The sequence below is a fragment of the Cannabis sativa genome, chromosome 7 (assembly GCF_029168945.1).
Source record: "Cannabis sativa cultivar Pink pepper isolate KNU-18-1 chromosome 7, ASM2916894v1, whole genome shotgun sequence".
NCBI lineage: Eukaryota > Viridiplantae > Streptophyta > Magnoliopsida > Rosales > Cannabaceae > Cannabis > Cannabis sativa.
In genome coordinates, this window is record NC_083607.1 from 59,740,396 (window position 1) to 59,759,938 (window position 19,543).

Consider the following 19,543-nt stretch of genomic DNA (forward strand, 5'->3'; position numbering starts at 1 on the left):
TTGCTCACGCCCTTTTTTGGAAAAATAAGAAGTAACTCGAACAAGGTCACTTGGTTTGACCTTGCTCGAGTGCATACCCCTAACAAACACCAAGGTGCACGAGCACACGAGTACTATCCCCAAGATAACATTTCTCGTGTAGGATGGGATTAAATGCCAAATTTATGCGAGCAAAGGCACCAAATGTCCCTTAGTTCATTTGAGTTTGGATCAAGGACTAAGTTACACGAGCAATGACCAAAGGAATACCCTTTACCCATGTCTCATGAATACAAAAGGAAGGAAACAAAATCCCAAGTTATGAGCACCAAATCCTATGCCCTTGCTCATGTACATTAACTAGGGTAACGATTTTTGGATAATTTGGAAGCCTAAAGTCTCTCAAACTTAGACCAAGTTCCAAGATTCCATCAAAGCATCATAAGACCCTTGGTGAAGAATGATATATGCAAACACTGACAATCCTTAATGTTCCAATGTTCGAGTATGTGAAGACCACCTAGAGTTTGGGATTTCATCAGATAGTTACAATGCATTTTCTAAGAAATAGAAGCTTACAAAAACATTTCAAAAGATAACTAAGTCTACATACTACTACAAAATTATTGTCTTTTTACATCGGTCCACACATTGGTCAATGCCCAAAATTGACGCAAAAAGATCACATCAAAAAATTTCATCAGTTTAGGATTGATACCACTTTGCGTTGGTTTAAACTAACATATTTTTCTTTTTCATCTTTCGCGCCAGTTCTAAGCTGATGTAACAGATAAAAGAAACAAAACAAGGCCCATTCACACTCAAAAACCCTACTATACATAAAAAAGTATAACCTAAACCTAAAACTCTTACAACCAACCAGTCACCCATTCAAATTTCTCTCTCTTCCTCTTATCTCTTATCTATCTTCTCTCTTCTCTCTTTTGATAAGACGCCCTAGCTTTGCTCTCCGACCGTCAACCCCCAACCATCCATGAGACTCTCTCTCTCTCTCTTTCTCTCTCTCTCTCTCTCTCTCTCTCTCTCTCTCTCTCTCTCTCTCTCTCTCTCTCTCTCTCTCTCTCTCTCTCTCTCTCTCTCTCTCTCTCTCTCTCTCTCCAGCCCCAACCGTGATTGTCCAAGGCTCAACTAAAAACTAGGGTTGTGCCTAAGAAAACAAGGCGCGCCTAAGGCAACTTAAAATTATGAGACCCTTAATATCATCAATTATATACTTAATAATATATTTATTCACATGAATTGTGTAATTTGATTTAATGGTAAGTTACCAAATTCTTTACCCTTAGTGTCATTAGTTTTCTAAATGACCTTGGTATTGCGAGAAAAATTGAAACAAGTACAATAAAACTTATCAAGGATTCCATGACCATAACGAAATGCTATAAAGAAGGAGGTCTCTACTACCTAATGAGAGAATTAGTTTCAAGCTATCACAAAACAGCATAAATTCACCTAAAGATTCTAAGGCTACCCTATGGCATAGAAGGTTGGGACATATAAGTGAAAGAGGGTTGCAAGTAATGAGGGAACATAATAACCTATTGTACAAAAATAAAGTAAGTAAAGTGGATTTTTGTGAACACTACATATTCGGTAAGCATCATAGGTTTAAATTTAAGGTTGGAACTCATAATCTAAAGACATACTAGACTATATTCACTCTAATTTATGGGATCCTGAAAGGTATCTACCCATGGGGTTGTAGTTATTTTCTATCTATTGTTGGTGATTGCTATAAGAAGGTTTGGATATTTCTCTTAAAACATAAAAATGATACATTTACTAAGTTTTAGGAATGGAAAGTCTTAATTGAAAATCTAACTAACAAAAAGATCAAGACTCTAAGGATAGATAGTGGCCTACAGTTTTGCAATGATGTGTTTGATACATATTGCAAAAAAATAGGTATTCAAAAGCACTGAATAGTAAGGCTCACACCACAACAAAATGGTGTGGCAGAAAGGATGAACAGGACTATTTTGAACGAAGCAAGATGTATGTTATTCCAAGCTAGATTAGCAATATGTTTCTAGGAAGAATCTGCTCTTACATGATCAACAGATGTCCACCAAGTGTTGTGGAATTCAAAACTCCAAAAGAGAGGTTGACTGGCAAACTACTAGATTTGTCACATATAAGAGTTTTTGGTTCTGCAGCTTATGCACACCAAAGTGTTGAGAAATTAGAGTCTAGAGCTCTAAAGTGTGTGTTCCTAGGCTATTCTGAAGGTACTAAAAGTTACAGACTATGGGTAATTAAGAAAAAAGCGTGGACTTAAAACTATAAACATTAAGAATGTAATTTTTAATAAAACTATTTTTCCATATATTTTTATTAATCCTACAATTTCAAGAAACAATCCTAGTACTAATCCTGCAGGAAACACAGCCAGTTTTGATCTAAGGCCAGTGATTTCATAAACTAAGCAGAGCCCAAAACAAGCTGAGCATAATAGATCTAACCATGATACTGATCAAATGGAAGAAGGAGATGGTACAAGTCAGGTGAAACAATAGGAAAACCCAAAAGAGATACAACTTAAATTAAAATCTTAAAGATTATTAGTTGGCTAGGGACAAAGTTAGAAGAGCACCTAGACCCATCCTAAAATATAGCTACAAAATCTGGAATGAATATAGTGCTTATGCTTTACTGAGTACTATAGAAGGACAAAAGTTAGAACCTAAAAATTATGAGGAGACTATCAAAGGTAACGATTCTAAGAATTGAAACAATGTTATGGGAGAGGAAACGCATTCTCGAACGAAGAACAAAACTTGGATACTTTTTTCTAGACCTAAAGGGAAAATTATTGTGTCCTACAAATAGATTTTTAGGAAAAATGAAGAAAGGACAAGAGATGAACAAGTGAGACATAAAACCAAATTAGTGGCTATGGGTTTCACTCAAAAAGAAGAAGTTGATTACACTGAGATTTTCTCCCATGTAGTCAAGATTATAAGGATGATGTTAGCTCTAGCTAATCAATTTAATATGGAAATTGATCAGAAGCATGTGACCACAATTTTTCTACGTGGAGAATTAGAGGAAGACATCTATATGGAACATCCTAACATTTGTGGAAAAGGAAAAAAGAACAGTTAGTGTGAAAACTGACTTAAGCACTCCCCTAGATAATGGAAACAAGAGGTTTGATGGCTTTATGACAAAATAGGGGTACACTAAAAGCTACTATGGTACTTGTCTATCCTCTCATAGAAGTGATATAAAAGATGTCATCTACTTACTACACTATGTAGATGATATGTTGATAGTCAACAATAAGAGATCTAAGATAAACTTGGTCAAAGATATGCTTAAATCTAAGTTTCAGATGAAAGACTTAGACATTACAACTAGAATCATATGTATCACTATTGTTAGAGATAGAGGTAAAAGAATTCTAAAATTATGCCAAGAAGATTACATACCAAAGATTATAGAAAAGTTCCAAATGACAAGCTCTAAAAATACTAGTCAGCCTATTATAAGTTAATACAAAGATATCTCAGGAAGAGTGTCGTAAAACGGAAAAAGAGAAAGAGAAAATGATAAAGGTACCTTACTCTAATAAAATAAGATCTATAATGTACTTAATGGTAAGTACTAGACGTGAAATAGCTTATGCAATAAGTGTTCTTAAAAAGTATATGTCTAATCATGGAAAGTTACATTGGTTTGCTATACAATGGATCTTTAGGTACCTTCTATAGGAACTTCAAATATTGGCCTAGTGTGTAAACAGTTTCAAAACCCAACTCTGGTATAAGGATTTTGTGATTCAGACTATGCAAGGGACGCTAGAAAGTCTACATCTGCCTATTATTTTCTAATAGGGGGAAGTTGTGCTAGATGAAGGGTTCAGTTGCAACTAATGATTACTCAATCTACTACAGAAGCAAAATATATCTCATCTACAGAGGCTATTAAGGAAGCTATTTGGATTAAATGAATCATGAAAGAACTAAGTCTATTTAAAGGAATTTCTAGTATCTACTCAAACAGTCAAAGTTGTATTCATCTCTACAAGAATCTCGATATTCATGATAGAACCAAGCATATTGAAATCAAATACTACTTTACTAGGCACAAAGCGACATGGAAAGTCACAGTGAAGGTTTCCACTGACATAGGAACTAAAGTGGTAACCGTAGCTAAGTTCAAACATTGTATGAACTTTCTTGGGATAGACAAAGGAAGTTGTCCCTAGTGGTCATCAAGCTAAGACCATCAAAGTAACTTCACTAACATCGCTCATAAGAGAATTTAGGTGGAATTTGCAAGAATAAATCCCCTTATAAGCTAAAGTTCATTACCGTAGTTACAATAGAAAGAAATTACAAGGTAGCATGAAGGCTTGTCCTAACTAACTCTCAACAAAAAATAGAAACGAATAATTTTTGCTAGCTCAGTGATCCAAGACTCTATCGATTCTTATCAAGCACTAGAATCTATAAGAACCCAGTTCAAGCTGAAGTTTTTACCTAAAGCATTTTATCTTCTCTGTCAGTTGAGTTTAGAGAGAGAAAACGGAGAGAAGGCTCCTTTGAGCTCCATTGTAATAGTGAGATAAACAAGAGAGAGAGAGAGAGAGAGAGAGAGAGAGAGAGAGAGAGAGAGAGAGAGAGTTAATGTTAATTCAAAGATAAAATCAAAGAAAAGAAAACAAAGATATGTGGTTTGAAATCTAAAAGAAAATATGTAATACATGTTGTTCTGATAGTGGAAACTAAAGTTTACTCTAAGGTGAGCTTGACGGAGACGTAGCCCATCTTTAAGATGAACTCCGAGATTAGCTTTTGTGTTAATTTTTACTTGATCTGTCTGCATCTCCTAACCCTAATCTCTTTTACTTTCTTTGATTGTGATTGTGTGTGTTTTGTGATTTTGTTGTTTGAAATTCTAGGGTTCTCTTTAGTTTTTTGAGTGTGCATGCAAAAAGAGAATGAAATCCTCTTGAATATATTGAGTAGGTTTGGTTTGCTAGGGTTTGATTACTGATGCTACTAATTGGATTGGTCCGAGTCTTTGTTGGACTACATTTGTAATAATTATCAAACTAAATTGTGGACGCATGATTAATTTTTAATATAACCTATTTTGAGCCTTTGTGTAAAGTGTATATCTTGAGTTAGGAAGCTGCAGATTTCTAAAAAATTAGATTAGAAGAAAAATATCACACTACAAACAATTTTACTTTTAGTCACAACAAAAATTGTGACTAAATATAAATTATCATTCTTATGTTGTGACTAAAATATTCGTGACTAAAGGTATTAGTCATAAAAATTACAATTTGTTGTGACTAAATTTGTTTTTAGTCACAATATTTGTTGTGATTAAAACTAAATTAGTGACAACTTGTAACTAAATACTATCTTTTAGTCACAAATAATTTTTGTTGCGACTAAAAGTCACATTTAGTCACAAAAAATTTATATTGTGACTAAAAAGTTGTCACTAAAAGTAACAGGTTTTTGTAGTGTCAAATTGAATCGGATACCCACCCAACCGAAATCTGTTAAAGAAGCTCTCTCACCAAAACAGGATGAAAAACTGCTATGAACTCTCAATATTCTCTTATTCACAACTAAACATGAGTTTAGTTCCTTCTAAACATAGTTGCTAACAAGTAGATTTTAATAAGGTCAAGCATAATGCATGCCTAGTTGCCAATATTAATAATAAATATTACATAGACTTAATTAATGCAAAAGATTCTATATCTCCTCTTCCTTTACCTCATTTTACAAGGTTTTAAAATCAGAATAATTTATTTACGTTTCATTCAAGTTTATATTGATTAATAAGCTTAGTATATAGATTCCTTTCCTTCTCTCCAGGGCAAGGATAACAAGAGATTTATGTATAAATATATATATATAGTGTATTTAGTTTCTTCATCAATACTTTTTTAAGAGATCAAAAAAAAACACCAACATAACACAAAATCCTCTCCTCTCAAACACATTTAATCTAATGTTGATCAAATTATAAGTTCAGATAAAAATAAGGCAAAAGAAAAAGTTAGCACATGGCCACTTACCCTAATTTTTATGATTTTTTCACAACCACATCGAACTATCGAGTGGTTGCAAGACCTATGGCCATCCTCGGCGGTACATACCTAGCGTTCGCTTACTTGCACAGCGGCGGTTGGTGGAAAGAAAGGATGCCTAGAGTATGTAAGAGGTCGATAACCCTAGCCGCTCTGCATGGGGGAGAAATGGCTTTGGGGAGATTAAAAGATTATCAAGAAGCTCGAACCGATGCTCAAAACTTGGATGGAGCTGAGAATACATTGCAAAATTTATTATTCTTAAATAATAATCATGATCAACTTGATTTTCCAAGTATTCAGGTTAGTTTATAATTAACAATATCTCTTTATCTTTTACGATTAACTATTTGTACCTACTAACTAATCCTAGCTAGTAATTTTTTTTTTATTTGTTTTGACTAGATTTTATATGGGGTCATTATAAAAACTATTTTTTTTTTTAATTTTTTTGTCCCTATTGATAAATATTAAAGTTTTATTTCCCATCATTAGGTGATTCAACCCAATAATTGAGAATATGACCCCATAGAAAATTGATATTTTTATATAAATATACCGGATTTTGGGTAAATATTTACAATTTTATTGTCATATAGAATTTTTTGCAAAAATACTGTTTTTTTTATAAAACAAAAAAATAGAACAATTGAAAACAAAAATTGAGCAACTAAATAATAACCGTAGAACAGTGAAAACTTAACACGGTACACAATATTTTTGAAAAAAAAAATACATTATTATTGAAAGAAATTTCGTCCCACAGTAAAAATAAAAAAAAAAAATGAGAATTTGTGTTGAGAGTTTCATTTAAAACTTTTAAATTAAAGTCATGGGCTTCGTTGGGCTTTTTGTCCTCTGGCTGAATTAGCCCATATAACCTTCGTATGTCTCTTCACTCAGTTTGTACTATCTTCTAAAAACTCTATTTTACATAGATGGAAAAAAAAAAAAAAAATTGTTCTATTAGCACCTCCACTTTCTTTATTTAGTATCTCTTTTAGAAATAAAAAAAGTTTAAACAAGGATATAGATTTTAAATTAAATTCATACAAAATTAAATTGTGTTTCAACTAAAATAATTTAATAGATAATAAATTATAGATATTTGTTATGTATATTTTTTTTTTGACACTAAGAAAAGGGGATTCTAATTTGGGACATTCTCTGTGAAGAGAGGTGTAAAATTATTAGGTTATGCTTATGATCACTTTGATTTATGTTGTTTAATATTAAAATTTATATGCACAAATAAGTAATTGATATCTATAAATGTGTGGAGATGTAAATTTTTCTTATTTAATCAAACATGTTTTTTCTAACTAGACTATGAAGTTTTGAAAATCATTTATAACAAATTTTCTTAATCTCATTTAAATTAGGCATGTCGAAAAATTCATTTAGTTGGATCGAGTTGGAGTTCCGATCTAACAGATCACTTCTAATCGGAAACATTCGGATACTTATTAGATCTTGGATTAGATTCGCTCCGACCCGCCTAATTTTTTTCCAGACACGGACGCCCTGGGACTTGAGACTCTGACCCCCTGGGGCCCGAGACCTAGACCCCTTGGGACCCAGGACCCGAACCCAAATGTCTTGGGACCTGGGACCCGGATTCCCTGGGACCTAGGTTCTAAACCCGAACCCAAACCCTCACCCTGGACCTTGGCTCCCAGGTTCTGGCTCGGACCTCAGACGTCGACCCTCGCCATCGCCTGATCCGAACCAGGCCTCTAGACTTGGCCCCTGCACTCGAACCTAGCCCGAACTCGAGCCCAACCCATAGAACTGTACTCAGACTCGTACCCTGGGCTCAGCCTCGAACATAGTCGTTGGACCCCAGTCCCGGCGCAGGCCCCCAACTCAAACTCAAACCCTGGCCCCAGCACTCGACCCTCGTTCCCCAGCCCTGAATCCAAACCTAGACCCTCGACCCATTTTCTCTCACCTTTGTTTCTCATTCCTTACTTAAATTAAATGAAAAATTAAAAAAAAAAAATACAAAGCACAATCTTGTTTTTTGTTTTTTAAAATTAAAAAATAAAAGTAATTAGAGAACGTATTTTTGTGATTTTACTTTTATTTTTGTAATTTATTAAATGTGTAACAATATATTATCACTGTAAATATGTAATTGTGAGCTATAAAATCTTTCAAAACAAAAAAATGAGAGATGATTTTGAATGGCTACATGAACTTGAAGGGAACATTACTTGAGCTTCAATTGTGTCTCTATTATTATTATTATATATATATATATATATATATAAATATATGGAGGAGGTTCCAATGGTTACATTTTTATTGTAACCATTATTGTTATATTTTTTTTAGCCATTGGATCACTATTAAATGGTTGTAATTAATTTGGAAATTAAATAAAAAAAATAAAAAATGACATGTAACCTGATATTAACCTGTTAATTTATTTCCTTTTTAAACTTTAATTAAGATTAATTATATTTTAAAATTATATTAAGTATAATTATTAATTAATTTTTACAATTTATTATTAAATAAGGATCTTTTAGCAATTTATTTTTCTTACACTTAAATTATTTTAATTTTTATAACAAAACTCTTAATAATTTAAAATTATACACATATAATTTCATAATTAAAATTTTATTATACTTATAATATTAATTTAAAATGATTACACTTTATTATACTTCTTGTATTTCAATGTATCTTAATAATATCATCTCTTGTATTGTCAATATTGTACTTCATCTGGGTTCTGACTAAATTTGCTATCTTATTCTTATTTAGATTTGTTTCATCGTCAATTATGTGTGCTTGAAAAGTATGTTTTTTTTATCGATCCAGCATGGGTAAAATTTATAATTGCAAGATAAAGTGCCATAGGAATGGGAGTCAATTTTAAATGTTATTGTTGCTGCTAGCACTTTCTTTCTAGAACTAGTTTCCATTGATGAGTGCCTTTTAATGTAATTTTGAATAAAGATTCGGGCTCAAGGCTGAATGATATTTCATTATGTACAAGGCAAAAAGGTTAAAGTTTCAATATTCCTTGTCTCAGCTACCCAAAAGGTTTGTCTCCCAAATGCAATGCTAAAATAATTGGTTGCTTAAAGTTGTCCATAAAAGGGGAGAAATTTGTCTAACACATCCTAATCTACAGGTGTGGATGGACTTATATAGTCTTCTAAATTTTTATCAATCTGCAAAAAATTTAAAAAATCATTCCAAACAGCTACATCAGGATCAATCCATTCATGGCTAACATCTTCAGTGTCATGCTCAATTCCACTGTTACTCATGTTAGAGACATTTTTTTCAGAGGCAGAGCCAGGAGGGAATGTTTGGGGGGGCCAAACCATATCAAAATTTAAGTGATAAATATTCAAATACATTTAAATTGATAATTAAGATTAAAATATTGAATGCCTCTCTTGCATATAAAATAAAGCTTAACATGATCACGCTAGTTACAAAAATAGTGGTCGTTATTATTTGGTTTGAAATAAGAAAGAAAAAAAAAGTTAAGATGATATCTAATTCTTTATAAGACAGTTGTGTTGATCTTTTAACTTTTTAATTTTTATCTTTTTATTAATAAATTATGTTGTAGGCTGTGGTTTTGCTAACTACTTATATTATATACTTATTAAAATTTAATATTAAATGGAAGAATAAATGGTTTGCAAAATGAAAAATAAAACTGAGCACTTTAATATTATTAATATTGTTAAAATGTATTATATTGACCAAATGAACACAATATGTATATATAAATTATTTTTCTTGTTCTCTAACATTTTTTTTAGTTTTAGTTTGATTGGAGGGGTCATGCCACAAACAAGTAATAAAAAGACTCACATATATATATAAAAAAATATATGAAAGAATATATAACATATTTTGAGTGTGGGGGGCCCCTGATCTTCTTCACATTTCTTTTTCACAAAACTCATGAAATGAAAAAAAATTATCTTCATCTTCGGACAAATTTGCTATAGGTTCAATGTTTTCGTTGTCAATCATTTTCGATGTAAGTGTGGGAGAGTGAATGAAAGAGGATAATTGCGAGTAAGACTTTAGTTAATTAGAATTTATAATTAAAAAAATAAAAATCAAGATTTTAAAGATTAATTAGGTTTTAATTAAGTGTCCATATAATATCATCATGTTTTTTAATTTATAAGGACACATCCTGCAAAAAAGAAGCAAGGTGTGTTCTTGTAAAAAACTTTATTATAAGGACAAAATTTTAATTTATATAAAAATAATTTTAATTTTTGTAAAAAAAAATTGCAAATATTATAATTAAATATCTTAATTGTTAAAATAATTAAGCTAAGAGATTTATATATAAATAAAAAAATTATTTATAAATTTTAATTGCTAAAAAGGGTCTTCTTTAATATTTATTTAATTACTAGAAAATAATTTATTATAATTAATTAATTCTAAAAATAGAATTTTTACCTATTGGTAACCTTCTATTATAGGTCAAAAAAAAAAAATATAACCATATGGTTACAATAAAAATGTAACCATTGAATAGTCACTCATAAATATATATATATATATATATATATATATATTTATATGGAAGAGGTTCTAATGGTTACATTTTTATTGTAACCATCATGGTTACATTTTTTTTAGCCATTGGATCAGTATTAAATGGTTGTGATTAATTTGGAAATTAAATAAAAAAAAAATAAAAATAACATGTAACCTGATATTAACCTGTTAATTTATTTCCTTTTAAAACTTTAATTAAAATTAATTATATTTTAAAATTAAATTAAGTATAATTATTAATTAATTTGTTGCAATTTATTATTAAATAAGGATCTTTTAGCAATTTATTTTTTTGCACTTAAATTATTTTAATTTTTACAACAAAACTCTTAATAATTTAAAATTATACACATATAATTTCATAATTAAAATTGCATTATACTTATAATATTTTAATTTAAAATAATTACAGTTTTTTTTTTTTTTTGAAAACATAAAATGATTACATTTATTATATAGAGATGTCAACATTGTACATCATCAATATTGTACTTCTTTTCACATTATGTTCAACGTTCCTTACTCTTTCATTCCCTCAATCTTGCTCTCGAACCCATCAAACCCCTGCGCCTCCAGTTATTATTTTAGAATCTGGGTGGGATAGTCAGGGTTGGGGAGAAACAAGAGTATGGGATAATGGGAGGATGGAAATTGAGGTGACCAAGGCTTCAGGGCTTTCCTGTTCCAATAAATTAAAATTTTTGAAAAAAAAAAGAGTGTAAATAATAAATATTATAATTAAATAGGTTAATTGTTAAAATAATTAAATCAAGGGAATTATATATAAATAAAAAAATTATTTATAAATTTTAATTGCTAAAATAGGCTTTTGTTAAATATTTATTTAATTACTTAAAAAATAGTTAATTATAATTAATTAATTCTAAAAATGGAATTTTTACCTATTGGTAACCTGCTATTGCAGGTCCAAAAAAAATGTAACCATATGGTCACAATAAAAATGTAACCATTGAATAGTCACCCATATTTATATATAGGTATGTTCTTAATGGGTATTACCCATGTATGGGTATTTTATTCTTCACCATTGGATCAAATATATAATGGTTGATATTTATAATCATTAATTAAATATTGAAAAATTAATATTTCTTATTTTGTTATTCTCTATATTCCTAAAATAGATAAAACTATTAATAGAATTAAAAAATTTATAAATGGAATTGTTATTTAAAAACTAAAAACTAAAAAAAAAAAACTAACAAATTATTTTTTTAATAAAAATCATTTTAAAGATTAAAAAGAAAAAAAGTGTGAATTTATCTTTTTATAAAATTTCTTCAAACTAGAATTCTAAATTGCATTACTGAAAACAAAAAAAAAAATAATAATTTTAAGCTTTAAACTGTAATACATATAAAATGTATAAGATTTTTTTTATCTTTAATTTTATAATAATTAATAATTATTTATATGTTTTTATTTTTTTTAAAATACTTGAGCTCACCAAATCTATAAGAACAAAACCAATGAAGAAAATTTTAACAAAAAAAATGAAGGAAGAAAAAAGTGTCATAAACATTATTGAATAATGGCAATTGCCAACACAAGAATTTCAGCACAAAAAATTATATTTGACCCCTAGACAAGATTATCATTTTCCAATCCTAAAATATAAATAATGAACAACACCTCATTAGTTATTCTAGGACAATGATGCATGGTAATATCAAAAAAATCATTGGATGATAATAATATTTCTCTAATAATGATAGTCTAAGTAAGAACTAAGAAGTATTGTAGCGTTTTATTTTTAAGAGTATGAATAATATTAAGATAATTGGATTCTACAATTAAGCTCTTATTCTCCTAATAAAAAAACACATTAATATACATGTAAATGATTTTTAATTTTACAATAATAAATTATTAATAAACTCACAATTTCATAAAATAATAAAGTAGTAATTTTAATTAATTTTTAAAAATAATTTATAATTTTTTTTAGAATAATTAGCTTTTTTAGTCCCTGTACTTATGACACTATACTATGATGCCCCTTAATTTATAAGTGTAGTTAAAAATACCCCCTAAAATATATCAATTGGAATAGTATAATCCTTCTATCTAATTCTGTTAAAATTGACTAAAGTTGACTGTTAAATTAATAATGTGGCATTATACATAGATAGTAGTTGAAAAATTATATACCATTAGGAAAATAAATTACAAGTCATAAAAATTACAATCACAGGAAAAAAAAATGAAAAATAAAATCCCAAAAAATAGAATATCATTACCTTAATTTTCCAAAAATCCCATGTTCTTTCTAGTGATATCCATCTCTTCAAATACTGTAGAATCCTAATTTTACACCTTTTTCTAATTTGAACTGCTAAAAAACGATTGGAATTATTTTAATAAAATTATTTTTATTAAATTTTTTTAAAAGGTTATGAAATCATTTTTTAATCATCTTTCATTGTCAGTTATTATGCCACCTCATAGTCAATTTTCCCTCTAAAAAGAGATGAAATTACTACTCTATCCTTTGTTATAATACCACATCATCAATACAAACGGTATTTTTAAACAAAATAGACAGAAGGACTAAATGTATGCATATAAAATTATACAAGGACTATTTGTAACAAGCTGAATAGATTAAGGGGCATAATAGTATAGTGTCATAAGTACAAGGGGTAAAAAAGATAATTATTCTTTTTTTTAAAATATTAATTGTAATTATTATTTTTAATTTTATAAAAAATAAATATAGTTTTTTTAAAAAAAATAATTGTTAGAAACTTGCCATAAAAAGTTATTAGATTGTTACCTAATTAATTTTTTTAGTTCCCATCAATGGGTATTACCCGTTAAGAAGTGTTCTATATATATATATATATATATTACAATATTGTTGTTGTTTGTGTGTGAAAAGAGGGTTGTTGCAAAATTTGAAATGAGTGGAAATGAAGAGAAAGCAGTGCAGCTTCTTAAGAAAAAATTGGATCATATACAAGAAATAAAGCCTCTTGAGGCTTATGAGATCGAGATGTTACTCGTAGAAATGCTCATTTACAAGGTATCATATAGACATACAATACTCATTATATTAACTTCTCTTGTACTAGCTAGATAGTGACTCAATAATATTAATATATATATATATATGTACTCCAAAAATACAAGTAAAAATTACATAAAATATGGCTTTTTCTTAAACATTATGGTAAGAAAATAAAAAGTTACTTAAACTTTTATATTTTTGTTTGATTAATTATACATTTTGACTGATTAATTATGATGTACTTTTAGGGTAACTATATGATGGCAAAAAGAAAGAAATGCTTAACTAAACAAAATATTTCTGATCCACGTCCTCCACTATATCAGGTACAACACCAATTAATTTAGCCTTATTATTAAAGATATATGTACGTACCAAAACAACTTGTACACTTTTTTGAAGAAATTAAATTATTCTTTTAGGGTTTTTTTGGGCCCTAAATGCAAGTCTAACCTGACTTAATAACATCTTTATAATAACATGATTAATAAGTACAATCGACTCTTATTATAATATGATATATTTTTAAATAAATGTGGATGTGACATGCAGGCTATTATCTGCATGGCTTTAGAGCCCTTCAAAATAGAGGAAGCACAAGAATATTGGAAGGATTTTATTGAATTAAGAGCCAATTTTAGTGTAGAACCAGTCTTTAGAGAAAGCATGGAAGAAATTGGTATCTATGAAATCATTACAAATTTCCAGGACTTTCAAATGGTTGTGAAGATGCTTTTGGTGGACATCAACAAGGAACATCAAAAGAGGTTAAAGTCCAATTGGTTCGCGATTTGAAGATTTGTATTTCTAGAAGAGTAATGCTAGACAGACACTCGATCATTTTATTACACCCTCGAAATTGATACGCTATTTAAATTTATTATTGTAACGTATATAGTATTGAATTGTAGAAAGCTAAATTGAGCGAAAAAGTAGTCATAGACATACCCTATTAATTTTACACACTCTTCTCGTAAAGAAATGGTCTCAAGTTATAAAATCTCTCATTCTCACAAATGTAAGAAAATTGGGAAAGAAAAAACCAAACCTCGTACAGTTAGTGATTTTATCCCCTGATGAACTTTCAACACATTTGATCATGTCCCTTAAAATATACGACTTGTTAAAAATTACTCAGAAACTCTTATATTTATAGAAATTTAGTCATTCTATTAGGTCAGTTTTTTCATATAATTCTGTTTAAATGCTTACGTAAATTTAGTGACAACATTTTAGTCACAACATAATTAAATTTTTTGTGACTAATATAATTTTTAGACTTTTAGTCACAACAAAAAATTATTTGTGAGTAAAAGATAATATTTTTAGATATAAGTATATTAATTTAGTTTTAGTCACAACAAGTATTGTGACTAAAAATACATTTAGTCACAGCAAATTGTGATATTTGTGACTAATATCTTTAGTCACAAATTTTTTAGTCATAACATAACATAAGAATGATGATTTATAATTAGAGTAATTTGCGACATAACTTCCATAAGTACTATTAGTTTATTGTAACTAACCTCTAATTCTAAAATTTTAGTGATAAAACCGCCAAAACTCATGTTCTGTTAGCAATTTAATATTTTCATCTATTTTTGGGTGTTAAGTGTCATGTTGGAATATCCACGCTTGTACACAGTATACACGTGGCACAATTTAATTGGCTCATGTAAATGAATATTTAAAATTAAAATAATATTTAAAATAAAGAAAAATATTTTAAAAATTAAAAGTAAAATAAATTTTTTCATTCCGACAAAATTTTTTTCTTCATTATTTTTATTTTTCTTGTTCTTCATCTTCTTCACATGATCGACATCCACCATCACCAATCCACCGAAACCATCACTTCCTACCAACCACCGTACTATCCACAACTACCACCAAAACCACCACTAATCACCAACGCCACTACCGTACCCTATTTTTTATATCTAAATCACAAATACACACAAAAAGAAGCAAAACAAACAAAAAAAATAAACTAAATCTGAGAACCCCAGATCTGAAAACACTTTCACGTTCATCCAACCCCAGATCTGAAGCCTTCTCGCGCAATGCATCCACCTCTCCTTCTCTTACCAGAAAACTTGGCGAAAATCTGAAAAATGACCTCCTTCTCCACCTAGGGCTTCTTCAGTCATCGAACGGCTCGGGAAGCCATTCGTGCTTCCATTTTGGCCGTGGATGGACGGAGACAACCCTCCGACGTTGGGCCGAGCTAAACGCAGAGAGAGAAAGAAAGAAAGAAAAATGAGAGAGATAAAGGAATCGAGTTGGGTTCTTTTAGTCATGGGGACTATTCAGATGGTGGTTTGGCCTGGGGGTGGTCGAAGAATGGATGGGTTGTGGCTATGCGAGAATGAACAGAGGGAGAAAGTGGGAGATGCGACTGAAAGGGAATGGCTGAGAGGGAATTAGGGTTCCTAGTTTTTAGGTTTCAAAATTAGGGTTTTAGTTTTTCAGTTTTTAATTTAATTAAGTTTTATATTTTATTTATTTCAAAATTTATTTTTTTTTTCCTAATTTCAAATTTTTTTATTTTTTTAAATAATTATTTATGTGGACTAATTAAATTGTGTCATGTGTACACTGTGTACACGTGGACATTCCAACATGGCACTTAACACCCAAAAATAGATGAAAATGTTAAACTGCTAACAGAATACGGGTTTTAGGGGTTTTACCACTAAAATTTTAGAATTGGGAGTTAGTTGCAATAAACTAGACACTTATAAGGGTTATGCCGCAAATTACTCTTATAATTAATGATCTTTTTTACTTTTATTCACAAGTTTCGTTATAACTAAAAGTAAAAAAAAAAAAAAATTATAGTGAAAATTATCCTTTGTTGACCGAGGTTTTCGGCAACTATTAAAATATGATTATAATAAAGAGCTGTAAGAAAGTGAGATGAAGATTTTTTACGTGGTTGGGGCGTTAATGAGCCTTAGTCCACGAGCCTCTGTTATTAATGGATGTATTTAATACAGATTCTACACTTGAGAGAATGTCTTTCTCTCAAATACAGAGAATGTTCTTGGTGAGTATTTTCTCTTCTTGCTCTTTTGCAAACCAAGATTCTCGACCCCATTAAATGAGCTTTGAGGGGGTATTTATAGTGTTTTGGTGGGGTAATCCCTAGAATTGTTCTTACACATGTATCTGTAAGTATCCATAAAGTTGGGCATTTCCGATGAATATACCATGGGTGATGCATGGTCAAATCCCTAGGTGCTGTAGGGCTTTTATGAAGAATGTCATTTTTGCCTTGTGATTGACATGACTCTTCGCAGAGTAGCCGTCGCTAGACTTAAATGATCATTACTGTAGCGCTGCTATTTGGGGGTTGTGCCGTCAGACTTTATTGCGTGTTACAGTCCCAACACGCTTCCTCCCATGCAGCATTAAATGCGACTTGATTGCTCGGGAGAGACCTGACATATCCCGGAGAGCCTTCACGCTATACTAGCTTCCTGGAGTACCTTGTACTCCGGGTGCCTCCTCCGGGACCCATGCTAACAGCGCTTCCTTGTGGCGCACAAAGACTTATTAAATGTTTACAAGTTATCTGACCCACGTGTCCCCTCTCGACTGGTCCACGTAGTTTGGGCGGGTACGGAGCAACATTTACCCCCCAAGCCTTGTTTACTTAGTAAAAATAAACCAAGGCTTGTTCAAGTGTCTCCGGTTGACTCCTCGTTTCCCTAGCTCAAGCTTCGAGCGCGTGGGGGAAAATTAAATGATGTCATTTAATGCAGCGATTTGCTTTTTGCAGGAATGTCTCCAGCCGCCTCCTCGGTCTTCTGATACGATCTTGGGGCGCGTGGAGGTGCGTCTGATAATGGCATTAAATGTAGCGATTCACTTTTGGAGAGGTCGATTCGTTTCACGCCCCATGATTGATGCGGCGCATTAATGGTGTCAGACGGATACTCAAACGTTTCCACCGCCTTAATGGTAGATTGATCTGATCCGTTGATTTTCAGGAATTCGAATCGTGCGTCTCCCCCACCGTGCGATTGGTAGGTGATGACGCCTGTTCCTCATGCGTTTTTGCCTATAAAAGCCACCACCTTTCCTTCATTTCGGTTACTTTCCATTCCTTGCCATTTCTGCTCGAATTTCCCAGAGAGAAAATTCCTCAAAGTAGCACGAACTGCTTTAATACTTAAACACTTCTTTCAGTCTTCCAGCGTTTGACTTCGCCAGTTCTTCTCAACTTTCACTCAACCACATTCAGTACCCCCAGTTCAACGATCTACTGTAAGTTTCTTGCATCCTTAGATAATAACATGCTTATATTTACTTCGTTCGTTTTCTGGGTTCGTACTTAGAGGCTTCTGGGTGTGTGAGTGTTTAAGTTCTTCGTTTAACAGTTGCTTAGGGCATAGGAAGGCTTTTCTCTTTTCTTTTTCTTTTTACAAAACCACTTTCTGCGATCTCACTGCACCCGACACTTGTTCAGGGATTCTCTCCAGAGTTTCTCATGTGACACGTGTCCGGAGGGGGCCTCTTTCCAGCGGTTAGGGGACCCCCACTCCCTTTTTCTTGATTTAGGGTTTGGTATGGGACCTAACTATCTTGGACTTTTCTTTTTCCCTTTTTGTTTTTCTCGGAACACAAAATGTACGCCACGGCTCAAAATCTTCGAAGAAGAAAGGGAAAGGTATGGCCACGCTGGAGGAGGTTTCTCTGGGACCCGTTGCCCAGGAGGGGTATAAGTCCCGTGCAACTGGTTGGGAAGCGGCCGAGCTTTGATCGACCCTGACTTGTCCCCACCAGCTGGAGAACATTATTAATGTGGCTGGGATCAAACCCTCTACCTCAGGGACCTTCCACCGGCCTCCTCGTGACTCGGAGACGCCTAATCATAACTATGACGGCTTCGGGGCTTGGAGCCAGACCCATTTGATGACCGGTGCCATGCTCCCGCTCCAAGATTACTTTGTTAATTTTCTTGTATTTGTCGGCCTTGCGCCATACCAACTTATTCCTCAAGCTTACCGCCTGCTCTCAGGCTTATTTATTTTTTACACCGCCCGTGGCTGGGGGTCTCCCGGCCGGCGGAAATTTTATATTTTTATGAACTTGTATCCGTCCCCAAGAAAGGGGACAAACTTAAGGATGGTTTTTATGGGTTCCGGATCCACCCTGCTAACGAGGGGGTGGTTCCGTATAATAGGCAGACTCATGTTAAGGAGTACCGCCACCGCTTTTTCTTTTCTTCCGGGTTCAGGGCCGTGGACCACCCGGAGCTTCTCACGGAGTGGGTGCGGATCCCACCTTACCAGCGGACGCTTCCCACTCAGGTTTTCCTTCGAAGGGCCCAAGCCTTCGCCTCCTACGACCACGCTTAGATCTTGATGTCGGGGGCCTGGTTACCACGGAGAATTGCAGAAAGGCCAAACTTATCCTTTCTCATCAATCCGTGGATGACTCCAACCTCTCACGGGTCATTTGCCCCAATGTGAGGGCGCCTGTTGCGGAGAAGGCCTTCCGGGACGAGCTCATTGCCACGGCAGAGAAGAAGTACCAAGATTATCTCTACCGGAAGGCCCAGGAGAAAGCGTACTCTAAGGCCCAGGCTGCCTCTGGTAGAGGGCTTCGCGTGGGGAGTCCGGTGGTGCGAAGGAGCCAAGCCATTGGCGGGAAGTCCGAAGCTAAATTTTTTGACAAGATACTTCAAGAAGAGATTGGGGATCGTCCCGCCAGGAGGCCCCTTCGTCTTGAAGACTCTTCCGAGAAGCAGACTTCCCGGCCTCAGCCTTCAGCCCCCGAACCAAACTCGGGTGCTCCCGGTGCTAGCACTTCCGGTGCCGGCGGTAAGTCTCCCTTGATAATTCGCTATGTTCCTTCCGTTGATGAATATACCAGTCATAGGCCCG

At 32.5% G+C, this 19,543-nt stretch overlaps 1 protein-coding gene across 1 annotated transcript; it reads left to right on the forward strand.

Annotated features, from left to right (window-relative positions):
• The first annotated feature begins 5,428 nt into the window (after positions 1-5,428).
• LOC115697890 (uncharacterized) lies at positions 5,429-15,374 on the forward strand. The gene is made up of 4 exons (XM_030625057.2): positions 5,429-6,361; positions 13,518-13,661; positions 13,895-13,972; positions 14,199-15,374. The coding sequence occupies exons 1-4, from the start codon at positions 6,035-6,037 to the stop codon at positions 14,439-14,441; spliced, it is 792 nt and encodes a 263-aa protein (XP_030480917.2). The 5' UTR covers positions 5,429-6,034; the 3' UTR covers positions 14,442-15,374.
• The last annotated feature ends 4,169 nt before the right edge of the window (positions 15,375-19,543 follow it).